The sequence below is a fragment of the Hibiscus syriacus genome, unplaced genomic scaffold, assembly GCF_006381635.1.
Source record: "Hibiscus syriacus cultivar Baekdansim isolate YM2019G1 unplaced genomic scaffold, ASM638163v2 tig00111504_pilon, whole genome shotgun sequence".
Lineage (NCBI taxonomy): Eukaryota > Viridiplantae > Streptophyta > Magnoliopsida > Malvales > Malvaceae > Hibiscus > Hibiscus syriacus.
The window spans coordinates 119,706-137,116 of NW_024063107.1; the positions used below are offsets into that span (position 1 = coordinate 119,706).

Sequence of the window (17,411 nt, forward strand, 5' to 3'; positions counted from 1 at the left end):
ATCTTTTCTACAATTTATTGTTATCACTTTAGTTATTTAATTTTAGTTTAATTGATTATTTCAAAAACCCCTTTCTTTTTAATTATTTGTTTTTACAGGTTTCTTGGTTAGAATCAAAATCAAATTAGAAACATATACTTCCAGAGTCCACGTGGATCGACCTTCTTTTCACTATTCTACCTGTATTATTTCTTGAGATTAAAGATACTTTATTTGACAGAAAAACGACGGTTGTCAAATTAACACCGTTTTCAGAGACTTTGACAATAGTTACTGATTAAATTTGTTTTTAATTTATGACCAGGTAGAACCCAAACAAATTAATAGATTTTGAACCTGAGATCAAAACACTAGTTAAGAAAATACGTGGACTAACACTTCGGGAAAAAGGAACTCTATATTCAACTAAATAAACCTGATAATTGATTATTTATTTATTTATTATATTAATATATTTAATTTTTTTTTCCTTTCTAAAAAATGCATGGTTAGGCTGTTAAGTAAATCTGAGGTTAGGCTGTTAAGTAAATCTGACCAATCAAAATCCAACATTTTAGATTCAAATCAACGTAAAGTTGAATGTTTTCAACCACAAATCACCATTTTTGTTTTGGTTTTTAATGGTTCATGTTCTCAATTTTCTTCTATAGAAGAAAGAGTTTCATCAATTGTTTCAAATACCCAATTCAAATAAAAAGAAAATCTTACATGCTTTCTCAATAAGGTCTTTGTTCTTCTGAAAGTATATTAGTGCGAAAGCAAAGAGAAAAAAATGGGAAAAGCACCGGCAATTATCGGTGTTTGTTCGGTCATACTGGTGGCCATGGTGGTGGCGGTGGCGGTTGGTGTTTCACGCAGCAAAACTGGAGGCGGAAGTGACGAGCCGATGACTTCCACGAAGGCGGTGCAATCCATTTGTCAGCCGACCGATTACAAACATGCATGCGAAAACAGCCTCGCGGGAGCCAACACAACCGACCCCAGGGCGCTCATTCAGGCGAGTTTCCACGCGGCAATCCGCGAGATAGAGAAGGTTCTCAACAACTCCGGCACCATTCAAGACGCGGTGAAAGACCCGATGTCTCGTCAAGCTCTCGACGACTGCAAAGAGCTGATGGGTTACTCCATCGACGACCTCAAAAACTCGTTCGACCAAACTCGGTGCATTCGACGTTAGCAAGCTAGACGAATACGTCGAGAACCTCAAGATTTGGATGAGCGGTTCCATCACGTATCAACAAACATGCTTGGACGGGTTCGTGAACGTATCGACCGAGGCCGGTGAGAAAATGAGAAAACTATTGAACACTTCACAGATGCTCACTAGCAACAGCTTAGCCATGGTTACTGAAATTCCTAAACTCGTAAGTGATCTTAACATTACGGGGTTCGCAATCGGCGGGGCTAAACGTCGGCTAATGGCTAAAGATGGGTTCCCTTCGTGGGTTAGTTTTAGGCAACGGATGTTATTGCAACGAAATCCGTCGCAGATTAGACCTAATGTCATCGTCGCTAAAGATGGTAGTGGCAAATATAATAGCATCAATCAAGCGTTGAAAGAAGTCCCTAAGAACAACGCTTCCCCATTTGTGATACACATTAAGGCTGGTGTTTACAATGAACAAGTTATTGTTGATAAGCATATGTCAAATGTCGTGTTCATCGGAGATGGACCGACTCGGACCACCATCACCGGTCGTTTGAACTTTGCCGATGGCACTTCCACGTTCAGGACTGCGACCGTTGGTTAGTATTTACAGTTAAATTCGAATATGATAGAACTCACACTTAAATTAGAATAACATGAAATAATATTTGCAGCTGTTATCGGTCCAAAATTCATGGCCAAGAACATTGGATTCGAGAACTCTGCGGGAGCCATCAAGCATCAAGCTGTGGCCATTAAGGTCCAAAGTGATCAATCCATTTTCCATAATTGTCAAATGGATGGATACCAAGACACCCTTTACTCCCACAGTCATCGTCAATACTACAGGGACTGCACTGTCTCCGGTACCATTGATTTCGTCTTCGGCAACGCGGCTTCAGTCTACCAGAACTGCAAACTCATCGTACGGAAGCCGCTCGACAATCAACAATGCATAGTCACCGCACAAGGACGGTCAGAGCGTCGCGAGGCCACGGGCTTCGTCCTCCAGAACTGCTCCTTCACTGGGGCCCCCAACTACCTTCCGGTGAAGGAGAGAAGCAAGACGTACCTCGGCCGACCATGGAAACAGTACTCGAGGACCATCATCATGCAATCTCAGCTAGACGACATCGTCACGGGCGACGGATGGATGCCGTGGATGGGCAACTTTGCCCTCGACACCCTATGGTACGCAGAGTTCAACAATCGAGGACCGGGCGCCGTCCAGACCAACAGAGTTAAATGGAAAGGTATCCAGAAGATCAACGCAGTTCAAGCCCAGCAATTCACCGCCGGTGTGTTCTTACGTGGTGCGGACTGGATCCAGAACTCCGGGATACCTTACATTGCTGGCATGATCCCCGGTCTATAGAGATTCCGAACATACTACATATGAAAACTATGAATAATTATGCATCTACGTACTTGCAACGTTTGTGGATATTAAGATCGAACGTTGATTAGAAGAATGAGAATAAAAGGAGGAGAGTAAGGTTATCGTGTATAGACTAGAAAATGGATCAAGCGTTAGGGTCTGGCTAAGTTCATAGGCTAAGAAGAATAAATGTGGAAGATAGACAAGAATTTTATGCGCCTTTGGTAATTTTCATTGATCCAAAGTGTCGGATTCTTAAAAAATTTACTGTTCTTTTCTATAAAAATTAAATTATGATTTTATTTGATATTTTCATAAATGAATACAAAATTTTAAAAAAAAATTGGGAGCTTGTGGAGAAAGTGGATTTGGTCGTGCATCTCTTCTGCACATGTGTCAGTACTAGTTAACAAGTCTCCTACGAAGGAGCCTCGGACGAGGAGAGGGCTCCGCCAAGGAGACCCGCTCTCCCTGTTTTTTATTCATCATCGTAACAGAGGCCCTTCATCTCTTATTCAACCAGGCAAAAATTCTGGGTGAAATTGAAGGAATTGGCAATATAATCCCTCATCAGTCCTTCACGACTTACAGTTCGCGGACGACATAGTAATTTTTATCAAGCCGAAAATGGAGTTCATTCCGAATGTTAAAAGGATTTTGAGGTGTTTTGAGGCTTGTTCTTGGTTAAGTATCAATTTTAGCAAATCCTGTATTAGGTAGAGGTGACAAACGGGTCATTCGAACCGGGTCTGGGTTAGGTTATTTTGAGTTGAGTAATTTCGGGTCTAGATTAAATTAGGTTTAATTTTGTTCGGATCGAATTGGATTTGGTTTGAATCTAGTTTCGGTGTACGGTGAATCGGATCAGGTCGGGTATCGGGTTGGGTAAATTTTGGGGTCACGTGATTATTGGATCGGTTGCTTTCCGACTCAGATCAATATCAGATCGGTTGAATTTTGGAGGGGGTTAATATCGGGTCAGGTCAATACCAGATTTGTTGATTTTTGGGTCGGATTAATACCAGATCGGTTAGATTTTGGGTCAGGTCAATATCGGATCGATTCATTTTCGATTTAGGTCAACCTTTAGATCAGGTCAATTCGAGTTGAATTGATTATGAGTCTAATCAAAATCAAGTATATATAAAGTAATTAATATATATTTGTAAAAATATGTTTTCTTATTTGTTAATTTTATTATTTAGGTTTAATTTCATTTCACAATCGTTCAATAATTTGAATTAAACCATCATTTAGAGACTATAAATCGATAATTTGACACAAATATGATCCTATAATAGGTGTTAGAATTTGTTATCAAAATTTTATATTGATATCGTATGAAAAATTTATAATGAGAACTATTAGGTAAAGAAATAAAAATTTTTTATTAAAATTTTTATTTCCAATTATAAATTTAATATTTTTATTAAATTTTAAAAAATAATACATAACTTTATTTGTTAAGTTTTAGTCGTAACACAAGTAAATTTTATATTATTTTTATTATAAATCTAATATTATTTCCTTTGTTTTAGTTGTTTTATACTATTTTTATTATAAATCTAATATTTTTATAACAAGTAAGATAAGTCAACTTTATTTATTCATGTTTTCAATCTTACAATTAGATTCTTACTTTTATATTCTTCTTAAACATTCTATTATTTTTATTATAAATCTAATATTTTTATAACAAGTAAGATAAGTAAACTTTATTTATTAATATTTTCAATCTTACAATTAGATTCTTACTTTTATATTCCTCTTAAACTTTTTATTATTTTATTATAAATCTAATATTTTTTAATAAATTATCAATTTTATTTAAATTAATTTATTATTGAAAATAACTTTTATCGTTTAATAACTTTTATCAATTTCAATCTGTTCGAGTTGGTTTCGGGTCGGGTTAAATTCAATTTGGGTTGCTTTCAGATTGGGTTAAAATTCGGTTTGGGTTTCTTTCAGTACGGGTTAATTTCGGTTTGGGTTGCTTTCGGTTCGGGTTGCTTTTGTTCGGGTAAATTTCAGTTTCAGTTTTGGTTGATATAGGTTTCACTAATTTTTGGATCAGGTCGGGTATCAGATCAAATTTGATTATCATGTTCGGGGTTAGTATCGGGTATTGGGTCAAGTAAATGGGTTCAAGTAATCGGGTTCGAGTCAAGTTTGCCAAGTCTAGTATTAGGGATGTAAAAATCAGGTAATCGTTTAGGTTTCAGTCAGATCCCGTCAGGTCAGGTACAATCGGATACAGGTCGTGTCAGCTCAATTTGATGTTCGACTCGGATCAGGTCGAGTTCACGTCAAATTAGTTTGGGTCATTTTTAAGTTGATTTGACATCAGATTCATTTCAAGTTCGGGTATGGTTAATTTCAGTTTAGATCGATGTCAGTTCAGGTAAAAAAGGATCAGGTCTGGAGCAGTTAAACACCATGTTAATTTAGGTTCGGATGGACTTCAGTCGGATCTCATTCAAATCGGGTCACTCCATTGACATATAAAATTCAGGTTTGATCTTTATCGAATACGGATTAACTTCAGGTCGTGTCATTTTTTATTTTTGGATTAATTATTTTTCGCCTTTCGTAAACGTTGAATTGCAATTTGTAATTGTATATGATTTAGAATATATTACTACAAATATAAATAATTATGGATCAATTTTGATAAAAATATAATTTTAAAGACTAAATTGAACAAACATGAAATTACAAATAAAAATTTAAATAAATTAAACAACATGCATTAATGAGGGACCAAATCAAAATAATTTTAAAATATGAGGTTGAAATTAATATAAAAAGGACTAATTTATACCCATTTAAAAAGTTATGGGTCAATTACAAAAATATGAATAAGTATGGGGTCAATTTCAGATGCAAATATAATTTTAAGGACTAAATTAAACAAATACAAAATTACAAATAAAAATTTAAATAAATTAAACAAAACAAATGGATCAAATTGAAATAATTGTAAAATATGAAGAAAACTTTGTAAAATAAACTAAATTGCATTCATTTCAAAAGTTGAGAAAAAATTAAAACAATTATAATATATTAATATATATATATATATATATATATATATATATATATATATATTATATACTATATATAAACTATATAATATGTAAACTATATACTATATAAACTATGTAATTTATATTTATGAACTATATATAAATTATATATGAACAATATATAAACTATATAAATAAATTATATAGTTTATATATATATACTATTTATGAATTATATATAGACTATATAGTTTATTAATAGAAACTATATAATTTTTATATTTATACTATATATATATATATATATATAAAAACTATACAATTTATTAATGAATTATATATAAATTATATATAAACTATTTATATATATATATATTACATAGTTTACATATATGAACTATATATATAAACTATATAAATAAATTCAAAGTATATACTATATACTTTAGTTTATGGTTTATACTATAGTTTATATTTATATAATATATACTATAGTTTATATATATATGTGTGTGTTTGTGTGTGTGTGTATATGAATACATTCATGTATATTAAATTCAAAGTATATACTATAGTTTATATTTATATATTATATATTATAGTTTATATTTATATAGTTTATACTATACGAATTCAAAGTATATACTATATGTATGAATATTATATAGTTGAATACATTCATGTATATATATACATATAATATTAATTGAAAGAATTGAAAAATATATAGGGATCAAATTGAAAAAATTTAAAATATAAAGCTTAAATTACGTTATACATTTTGACTAAATTGAACAATATAAAATATGGGGATGACACTACAATGCCAATTAAACTTCAGAAATACACGGCCAAGAGGCCCAGATTTAAACTAATATATAAACCCAATTTTTTCTAATTTCAGAAATAATTCTTTTTTTTTCTCATTTTATGATTTTCCTCTCTCTCTCTAAACTTCGATTTTCTCAAAATCCTCTGACTTATCTCTAGAATTCTGAGCTGTCAGATTGCATATTGATGGCGTTGAGATACCATGAGTTGGCAGATCAGCGCAAAGGCGGGAATTGATTGTGATATGTTCCTCATTGGGGCCGTTTTGAGTGTGCTTCAGTCTTTTGATCATAACTTTGGCCCTTTTTTCGACCTCAAATTATGTCGTTTCTCCCTCCAAATCACTAGATTTATATATTTTTTTATTATTTATGGTAATATTTCGATTGTCAATTAAAAAGTCATTTTAAATCCGATTTCGGCCGGATTTTTTACAGATTGCTTATTTTATTTTGAATTTCAATTTAGAGTGATTTTCGGGATTTTGCTATTTTTGATAAAATTCCGATAAACAAGATTTTTTGCTATAACAGTCCGACTTGTGGACTGATTTTGGATAGTTTTGATTTTATAATATTTTATTAAACCCTAGAGACTTTTTTCTCTGGTTTTTGGGCGAATTTTCTCTTGTGAATCATCTGTTGGAACTAGCCTACAGGATAATCGTTATTCTGTCTGACGTCAGTAGGGATCTCCTGAATAGAGAATGGGCGATGGTGGATGAATTAAAATTGGTGATTAAAGACTTGAAGATTGTTCATGGTAAGAGTGAGGATTTTATGGTTACAGGATAAAGATGAGGTTTAATCCGGTTGTCTGCCTCTTGGTCCCCTTCGAATGGTGAGGATAGTTTCTCTCTGAGTGGGTCTGATTGGTGTTTCACGGTGTCCAGCGTTTTCAAATAGGAGAAGGGAGGTTGTGGTGGTGTTCTTAGGACTCATTCGGGGGAGTTAAGGGCATTGTTCTCGGGGCCTTCCTCTTTGTGTAGTGATGGAGATTTAGACATGCTTGCCATTAACCTAGTCTTGGAGGTCCTTGTGGAAGCAGGTTTTACAAGGGTGAATAGGTTGATTGTAGTATCTGCTTCGAAAGTGGCTTTGTTTTGGCTCAATAATCCCTTGAGTCGCCCTTCCTCTCTATGGCCGCTATCGAGAGGAATCGGTGGTGTTCTTATGTTCGTGGTTGTAGGGGAATGCATTATCTGGCGCATAGTGATTAATTATTGGATGATTTTTTTAACAATTTTTTTTTAAAACATCGTGATTAATTATGCATTTAAAATGGTAACAAATAAAACGTTAAACACATACGAAAAACTAAAAATACTTTAAATACTTAATATGAACGAATGATATAATTTAAATATTTAATATGAACGAATGATATAATTCACATGGTTATTTCTGAGTTAACTTAATATGATATTATGAATTATAAATCAAATATTAAATTTGATTCAGTTGAATTCATGCTTCCTATATCTTGTCTTCAGGTTTCACCTTCATTTCTTTTATTTTTTATTTCTAATTAAGATTAAGATTAAATTGAAGAAAAATAAATTAAGCGATTAAAATAGAATGGATTGGTAATTTAGGGATCTTAAAAGTAGTTTATCTTTATTTCTATTGTTTTAAATATATTTTTTATGGGTTAAGATCCACTTACACCATGTAAAATTTATGCACTAATTTATAATCATTTGATTTAAATAAATTAATAGTTTAGATTTAATTAAAATCCATAACCTATAAATAAATATTTATTTAACCCATAGTAAAATAATGTTTTTTTTTCTTTTTAGGGTTAAGGTTTAAGATTTAAGCTTTAGAGTTTATGATTTGAGGTAATGATTTTAGGGTTTAAGATTTATGAGTTTTGGGTTTGAGATAAAACGATATTGTTTTATTGTAAAAGATATTTATTTATGAAATATAAATTTTAATTAAATCTAATTTCTATAAATTAATATAAAACTTATCAATTTTACGTAATTTAAGCGGATCTTACCCGTATATATATATATATATAATTAAATTTAAATAAAATTTGTAATATTAAGTTATAACCCAAATCGTCCGGTCCGCCATAGAAACACCGGCCCGACCCAATTCTTACCATCTCTCACGAAACAGCAAAAGCAAACTCCTCGACTAAGCGGGAAAAACAGCCCCTCGAAAGTTTTTGAAATCCCCCTCTCTCTCTCTCTCTCTCTCTGCCATATGCGCTGGTCTTTTGCTGTTCCAAAGTCCCAAACTTTCCCTTTGTTTCTCTCAAAACTTTCTCGGAAAACAAACAGGAAAAACCCCCTAATTTGCCCACCCCAAAACCCTGGGTTTTCTCCGCAAATGATTTCAACTCACGGTCAACGCCGAAACAAACTCTAACTACGGACGAAAGAAGATGACCGGCCAACAGAACAACCCCCAAGGAGGAACTTCCGGCGGTGGCGATTTTGGGAAGTTCCATGGAGTCCAGCCGGAGCGTGATTTGGAAGCTAATTGGGAAGTCGATCTTGCCAAAAAGCTTGAGGACTACCTCTTAAAGATTTGCTCCGGTGAAATTACTGGCTCCCAAGACGATGACGGTCATAGCTCAGTGAATTTCGCCGAAGGTTCTGCCTTAATTTTGGATTCACCCTAAAAATGAATCTTTTTTTTTAATTCTTGCTGGGTTTCTAATTAATATATATTTATGCATCTATTTTTTTTATTTTGTGTAGCTGCATTGCTGCTTCAGGGTTCAGTTCAAGTGTATAGCCGGAAAGTAGAGTATCTATACAACTTGGTTTTGCATGCTTTGGAGTTTCTCTCTCAAAAGAGGTTCCTTTAAGTTCCCAAATTCTTTGTTTTCCGATATTTTTACTTTCCATTTCAGTAAGGGTTACTCCTTAAATGAAGCATTTTTCCCTTTAAAATGCGCTATGTTTGAACAGGCAACAAGATCAACCTGATGGTGCATCCGATCAGGCCGAACAGAGCGCTGCACATGCTGCATCGGACGAGGACCGTGATAAATTTTGGGACTTAGATGACATCCCAGGTGACCTTTAAACCAATGACTTTTTTTCCGTTTTTGATTGAAATTGTACTGATAGTATCAGCTGAAATGAGTGCTTACATTTGCAGTGGAAGTGAAGACTAGCTTAGATAATTCGTCCAACAGAGACACTCTGGTTAACCAATTTGTGAAGCCCCCTGCGAATTTAGTTGTTCTTGAAGGTGATTGCTTAGACACATCTGGTGATGGCAGCGAGTTAGAGTCCTATCTGGTATTTATAGTTGATTGCTTCACTTGATAGTATGATGAAGTTTTACTAACCATGTTGCCTAACTCTTTGTTTGGTATGCACATATTTGTGGTTGTAGTTGTCAACAAATGATCTCTACCAGGATTTCATTCTATTAGATCCATATGATTCGGTGGCAGTCGATGATTATTTGAAGGGTAATGTCGCTGGTAAAGGTGAACATGGCACTAATAAGGGCAGTTCAAGGCGCAAGACCTGTCAGTCTCCCACAAGGCATTCAGGGGGGACTGCACGTAAATCATCTCACAGAAAGAATGCGGATACTAATGTTAATCAAACTCCTAGGGCTGATTGCGATTTTGGTGTTGATGAACGTAATATGGGGCATGATCCATCTGTCGCCGATGACTTTGGAAATGTAGATCATGGATTTGATATGGATGATAGGCATTCAGAACCTAGAGACTTAGATGATTCAGACGACGATAATAATGATCCATGGGAACCTCTGAATCCCCATGAACCCGGAAACTTGAAAGTGAGGCCTTTCAGAAAAGGTAGTAAATTTTGGTTTCTTGCATGCCTTTTTTCTACCTATATAATTTTGATCAGTACCTAATAGTCTTTTCTTTTTCCTTGGCAAGCAGTAAAAGCTTCCAGAAAGCATGCGGTAAATAAGAGTAGTCTCATAACTACTTTGTTTCCACTCGCTAGATTGCATGGGACCATTAGTCCCGAACTTACAGAAATGTGGGAGAAGCAGCAGAATGCCTTTGGAAAACAAAGGGAATCCAAGTCTCCTCCGTTATATGAAAAGGTATATTTACTAAAAGTTTTACTTAGGTGAAGGTGAGGGACAGTTGATTTGTAAAACAAGTTTGCTTGTTTCAGCTTCGTCAATCACTAATTGGGCGAGGAACTGGAGCTGCTAATGCTTTTCCTAGTTTCGAAGAAGATAACGAGGACTATGGATATAATGATGAGAATGTTGATTTTGGTGGACCCGATTTCAGCATGCCAGAGAACATGCCTATGGATGAAGATTTACCTTTCACGAACGAAAAGGTTAGCATATCAGTGATTTGATTCGTTGTTATATTTAGCCACTAGAAAGTGTGAGATTTTCTGTTGCTCATTTATTGATCTTTTTCATAGCATTGGGGTGATGCTGAGTTTGGAAAGAATGAAATGTTTAACAATGGAGATCCGTGTTCTCAAGCAAGCCTGGAAGATCTCTGCCGCTCTCACCTGGTAAGCATACTCTGTCTTATATCCAAGTGCTATTAGGGAAAGTGGTGATCGGCAATTGCTGCCTGTTAGCTCGGGTTTGGCACTATTAAATATGCATTGAACTATGGTTTGATGTCGAATTGTTGCGTGGATATTAATTGCTTGAATAAGTTTGGTGTATTTTTTTCCTGCAGGATGCATTGCTTGCGAGCATAGCTGAAAACGAGAAGCAAACTGAACTGGCTGCTCGAGTTTCATCGTGGAAACAGAATATCGAGCACAACCTGGAAGAGCAGGTAAATAAAGTTAGCTTTCATTCCATTTCTTGATTTTGGTTTTACATCATTATAATCGCTTTGTTCTTTTCTCCTGGCGATTAAGACTAAGGATGCTGTTTTGTTTTTAATAGGATTCACGTCCTCCATTTGATATTCATGAGTATGGTGAACGGATTCTTGACAAATTCTCGCTTGATTCCGGAAAAGGAGATGTCGTGTCGTACGGTGATCTTGTTGAGGGTCAAGAAAAGCATGATGTTGCTCGATCCTTTTCCGCACTTCTCCAATTGGTAATTCTTCATCATTTCTAAGCAGATCTTTGTAGTCATTTCTTTCTAGATAGAAGTTTGTTAGTAAATTGTTGTAGTAACACTTTCACATGAAATTTCTCTCGTCATACAGGTGAACAATGGAGATGTTGATTTAGATCGAAGCGGACTTGACGGAGAGTCTGTTTGTTATACGAACGTAAACCCTTTCCATGTTCGACTCCTCAAGCATGACAAGAGAAGGGTGGAACTTCGAATGCCCAAAAAGAGAGTCAAAATGCCCTTGAGTAGAAAACGTAGAAAAGGCGATAGAAACACATCTTCACCCGAGAAATGTCTACTGGCCAACTCGGATTCAGATTACGGTTCAGCAAAGTTGTCGTCACAGCAGAATCACAAAGCTTCTGCAAAGCTTGGCAGTGTAAGTTGCACTCCAGAAAGCAAGAGGAGACGAAGGTCTCGATTGGTCGAACCTGTGGACTTGCAATCGGCATTGTGACATAAAACATGGTATAGTTGTTGCAACAATTCAACAGTTGAGCTGAATAGCTGTGAAGATTTCTGACCATAGATTTTATAGATTATGTGACAATGTCAGGTATGAGTTTTTGTATTATTGGTGTAACTCAGTCTTAGGATGTTTGTCCCAATGACTTGTATTAACAATACTACTACTATTACAACCTGTTTTCTTTGTAGATTTTGCATTCATTTTATGTAATAATAGTGTCAAATTGTTTACTTTCTATCACTATCATGAAAATTAACGGTTGAATTTTATGTTATATTTATGTAATTAATATATTAAGTAATTTAAAACTTCTAATAAACATATTACGAATTAAGTCACTTTAGTAATAAAGGAATTGTTATCTTTTAAATTTTTGGGTTCATGCACCAAGAATTTTAATGGTGTGAGTCTTCGATGTTAAAACGTTGAGAGTTATCTTTGAACAAATAATATTTTATAATGAGGTCATATTAATTAGAAAATTATAATAATAATCTGATAAATATATGTTAATAAAAAATATTATTTTAGGCAGATTTGATAGAGAGATTAAATTGATTTGAAAATCTATATATATAATAAATACAATGATCTTTTTTAATCTTGAATAAGTACAAGACAATACTTGTTCAAAGATAACTCTTAATTATTTAACATTTAACGTTTATTCCCCTAGCATTCCTGAAACTCAAATTTGAAACCTCAATAGATAACGACATTTCATTTACCACTGAAATCACTCGATTTGTGCAATAATGGTATTAAATTCAAATATCATATTATTAAAATTATCATAAAAAAATTATAAAAGTGTGAAAAAATCGTTAAATTCTATACTAATATAAGTAGATCATTTCCTTAAATATAATGTATCACTGAACTAAAAGTTAAATCCTTTAATCAATTAAGCCTTTGAATTTAAAAAAATTAATCAATCTTTATCGTTAAATCTCAATATTTTTTTCTAAAATATTACTGTCACTTGACTTTATATGAAATTTATAAATTTTAAAAAATAAAATAATTTTGAAAATTCTAAATTTTATTTAAAGATTAATAAACTTTTAAATATCACTTAAAAAACCGTATTATTATGTATTATGACATAATACAGACTGATCCAAAATATGTCGAAACGAAACAACCGTACGGCTCCCTTTGGTCGAATGCACGGTGGCCGAAGTCGCCGAAGTGCCTTAGCAACACCGTACCCCTCCAAAGGGACCCTTGCGAGTAATACTGATACGCCATTGTCACTATCTTAGTAACAAGAAAACTACGGCCGGAAATTATTAAAAGAGCGACACCGAAGATACCGTCAACAGACTGTAATTGGTATCTATGGTTCAAATTCGTGTTCAGGTGTAATGAAATATACAAGTTAGGCACAAGAATTTTAGGATAGAGGATTGACAAACAGACAAACAAACAAGCATGCTTTGGCTTAAAACATACCGTTTCTAACCACAGCTGGGACACTTAAAGCCTCTTGATCTCAAGATCACCGTGATCACCACTCTTCATCATTATAACAAACACGAATACACGATCAACCGGATTTGAAGAGCAAAACCGCTTTCTGATCTAAATAAAAATAGACAAAGTGGTTGTCTCATGAGTTACGTACGAACCTGCATCAAAATAAAAGAAACAAATATTAATGCAACATGGTTTTGCAGCATGGACGGAATTATCATTCTAATTTGTTTTCACCTAAACACGAGATCAAAAACTCTAAGGAGATATTCATCACATAAAGAAACATGAAAGAAAATGTTCTAATCTATGCATATAGTACAATAACTGCAACTCGATTCACCTTATGGATGTAGATACCTAGAACTACTTTATACATACGGTAGCACTATAACTAAGAACTGAGGAAGTGTACCAATATCAGTCCAAGTTTATAAATACGGGTATTTTACATTGGTTGTATACCATGAAACAGCACACGTCAATGATTATAACGTCTAGCATACAATCCATTAATCTGGATGGAACACCAACGAGTATGATTAGGGTAAACTACCAATGCGTTCCCAAAATTATAGCAGATAAAAATCTGTGGTACGTCGGAAAAACTAGAACTGCCTCTTTAAAAACATAGAATTGTTACATGCACCATATTTGGGTAATATACATCTCACTTATATTGGTTACCTATCTTTGTAATGTAGTTAATGAACATCTAACCTAGTAGCGCTCTTCCATCCCATGAATCCCCCAACCCTGGCCCTTCCTCTCCTCTCCTTCCTCGAATCTGAGTTGTGTTTGGGACATTTAAGCCGAAAGTTCCATGTTCCAACCACTTTCTTATTCAACAGAAAAAGATGTCACATATCACATTAATTCCATCAACTAAATGGAAATAGCATAGCAACAAGGCTGTTGGAGGTATCAAATAGATTATTAAGCACATTGATGAACTATTATTAGACCGAGCTTTCCAACTCGTGTCTCGGGCTATATAGAGGTCTTAGCACTTAGAGTGTGCCTTGCGCCCTTGACAACATTGGGAGTAAATCCACACACGGCCAACAGCCATACTCGCACCCCTAATGGAACCAGGCTCTATGAAATCCAGTATAAACTAAAAATAGTGAAATAAAACAACAAGAGATATATCGGGATTGGACGCAGACGGATTAGGCCATACTCTCGAACGAACGCAAAAGTTACTTAATCATTCATTGAAGAACCAGATAAAGTTTGAGACCAATAATCGGAGTATTCCCTTACATCGAAAGGGATAAATCTACTAAATTACTTGTTGATCCTAACCCAGAAATTCCATAGCAACGAAGAAACAATTACAATACAACTCCAGAAACAGATAAAGTAAATGGAATTCTAAATCTCTTTTAAGCCTAGACCTGCTGTGATTTCATCTAAAATAGCAGCATTACTTGAACGAAACCAATTTGCCTAAAATTCAAACTTGTGTATATCCATGTAAATAAAATAAATCTAAATGGGAATTTTGGTTACCAAAATTTCGACCACGATGCAATGCCAAATGGGTCCGTGTTTCTTATCGAATTCCTTCTTTATGTGCTCCGCCACATCTTTCTCTACGTTGTTCTTCTCAAATGCCTAATCAAAAACCCAGAAGAAGAAAAAACAGTCAAGAGTTATCAAATTTATAAAAAGTTAATAATAAACCAAGATCAAATGAACAAAACCCAGAAACCAAATCGAATAAAGAACAACTAAAATCGAGTAGAAAAATGAAAGTTCGAGAGAGGGAGCTAACGGAGATGGCAATATTAACAGCTTCTTTTTGCATGTCGTCTTTCATGTCGGCGCTTTTGATGACGATTTTTCTGGCTGGTGAAGTAGTGGATTCCGCAGTAAGTGCCGGAGAATGTTTCCGTTCATCGGTTGTCGGTTTCACCGTCAGAGCTCCGGTGATGCTTCTCTTTGATTCTTCACTGCTCATTTTCGGAGTTTTTTTTTTTCAAAAAAAATCTCAGAGCCAATATACGACAGGAAAGAGCAGAGAGGATGGGGATTCAATTTCTCTCTATTCTTTTAATATGTTTTGTTTGCAATCGTGAGCGGTATGTCGCTATGTAATTGTACACTGAGCTGATTTTTTTGGGTAAACCTATTCTGCAGCCCCCAAAACTTATAATTTATATCTAATTGGTACCTTTTCTTTTACCTAATTAGTACTTGAAGTACCAATTTCGTCATTAAATTTGTTTATTAATTATTATTATTATAAAATATATATTACTGATGGTGTAGCAATCTAAAATATATAACCCAAAATAGAATGTTGTTCTCCTTTAAAGACATGTGTTCGAATAGTTACGTCTATAGGATTTGTGCATTGTTAATGACAAAAAAAAATCTAAACAAATATTATCTAAATCATCCTATATTATTTTAAAAATAGGGTAAATATGCATTTAGTACCTAACATGTTAAATTTTAGTACTCTACAGTTAAAAACTTAACGAATGGACTCGTCGATCATCATATCCGTCGGCTGATGAAGCTCAAACTTTCCAGCATGCACCTTTTCAACCCCATGAACGTGAAACGCCTCAAACTCCCCAAATAAAAAATGGACTTTATGATTTCATCATCATACAGTCTCCATGGTCCACGGTATGATGCCTTAGAATTGGACTATATCGGTCGACTCGTCATTCTCTCGTGATCCACCTTTCAGATTGGTCGTCCATCTACCAAAATTATGTCATGTCAACCCGTCTGTTAAGTTTTTAACGGCATGGTACTAAAATGAAATAAAAATCTAAATGTTGGGTATGGTTTTTGAAAAATGAAAGTTTAAGTACTGAAATTAAATAAATTGATAATTTAAGTACTAAACATATAGTTTACCCTAATAAATAAATGTATCAATTTAAATTTTAGCTTTAATAAATAAAATTATTTATTTGTTAAATATGTAAACCTCAAATGGTGCGCCATTGAAATAGTTTTAGTAATTTGTAAATATCGAGTTAAATTAATTTATATGTATAAATTATATAAATTTAAAATTCATATATTTTTGAATTAACCGTTGGTATCTGATCTATTAGCCGACTAATCCAGATAATGTACTGCAGAGGCAAGAATGACTCTCACAACCCAGTTTGGTTTAAAATTCATATATTATATTCCACATTTTTATTAAAATCTAATTAAAATTATAGGCACCCATTTTTGTCCGGATCTTAAAAAAAACATTATTAATTATTATTAATAATAATAATAATATTATTTATTTTTATTAATATTACATTTTATATTCAGGTTGTAATTTTCACCATTACGACAACGTGTAAACGATTTAATTACCAATTTTGGGCACTGTGAGATGTTAACCCTTCCCCACACGTAACTAACTCTCGAATCCATTTAAATAAATCTTTGGTAACACAGACTGAATTTTATCTTAAAAACGATTTTTCTTAAAATATTATTTTTAAAAGACGTTTTTAGGTGTTCGACCTACCTATCCCAAATGTCAATGGTGACTCGTATCCAATTTATTCAAATCAACTCAAAATCACCAATTTTTTAAAATAAAAGTCATAATTATTTTTTAAAAATAATACATAATTGTTTTTACGAAAAAATAGTTACGACAAAAATATATAAAAGTAATTAAATGTTATAATAGTTTTTTTATAAAAAATTATGATTGAAATATATATAAAAAAAATTCGAACTTCGCTTTGAAGGTATGTTTGCTGGGTAGTCCCTGTAAAGGAGGCAGCTCAAATTCTTGTTTATATGTTAATTTCATGATTCACTAATTATGGGAAATGCTATAAATATTGAGTTTTAGATGTCGGTTTGATAATATATATATAAGATTGATTTTTTTATCAAAGAAAAAGATTGATTTATATAGTTTTAGCTTTATACCTCTTTTAAGAACGTTTTATGAATAAAAATAAACGACAAAGATTAATAGTAAAAAATACATCGTGTATGTCCGAATATAAAAAAGGGATCCATTGGGGCA

General features: G+C 33.6%; 2 protein-coding genes and 1 pseudogene across 2 annotated transcripts; 2 read left to right on the top strand and 1 right to left on the bottom strand.

The window, feature by feature from the left end:
* The first annotated feature begins 757 nt into the window (after positions 1–757).
* On the top strand, positions 758–2,561 carry LOC120163979 (probable pectinesterase/pectinesterase inhibitor 21). The gene is given in 3 exon segments (XM_039173761.1): positions 758–1,156; positions 1,158–1,746; positions 1,822–2,561. Coding segments are annotated over 3 exon segments (1,674 nt in total). The 5' UTR covers positions 758–772; the 3' UTR covers positions 2,523–2,561.
* A 5,986-nt stretch (positions 2,562–8,547) lies between these two features.
* LOC120163981 (condensin-2 complex subunit H2-like) lies at positions 8,548–11,942 on the top strand. Its single transcript, XM_039173762.1, has 11 exons — positions 8,548–8,996; positions 9,105–9,204; positions 9,318–9,424; positions 9,511–9,653; positions 9,751–10,189; positions 10,280–10,449; positions 10,524–10,697; positions 10,788–10,883; positions 11,057–11,158; positions 11,272–11,430; positions 11,543–11,942. Exons 1-11 carry the CDS (start codon positions 8,786–8,788, stop codon positions 11,906–11,908), a joined length of 2,067 nt encoding a protein of 688 aa, XP_039029693.1. The 5' UTR covers positions 8,548–8,785; the 3' UTR covers positions 11,909–11,942.
* Positions 11,943–13,110: 1,168 nt separating this feature from the next.
* Positions 13,111–15,448, bottom strand: LOC120163980 (annotated as a pseudogene).
* Between the last annotated feature and the right edge of the window lie 1,963 nt (positions 15,449–17,411).

Excerpts from the sequence above, each read along its gene's own strand:
- LOC120163981 (XM_039173762.1), top strand. The coding sequence starts at position 8,786 with ATGACCGGCCAACAGAACAACCCCCAAGGAGGAACTTCCGGCGGTGGC. Across the intron at positions 8,997-9,104 it reads CTCAGTGAATTTCGCCGAAG|CTGCATTGCTGCTTCAGGGT; the intron begins GTTCTGCCTTAA and ends TATTTTGTGTAG. Across the intron at positions 10,698-10,787 it reads TACCTTTCACGAACGAAAAG|CATTGGGGTGATGCTGAGTT; the intron begins GTTAGCATATCA and ends TCTTTTTCATAG.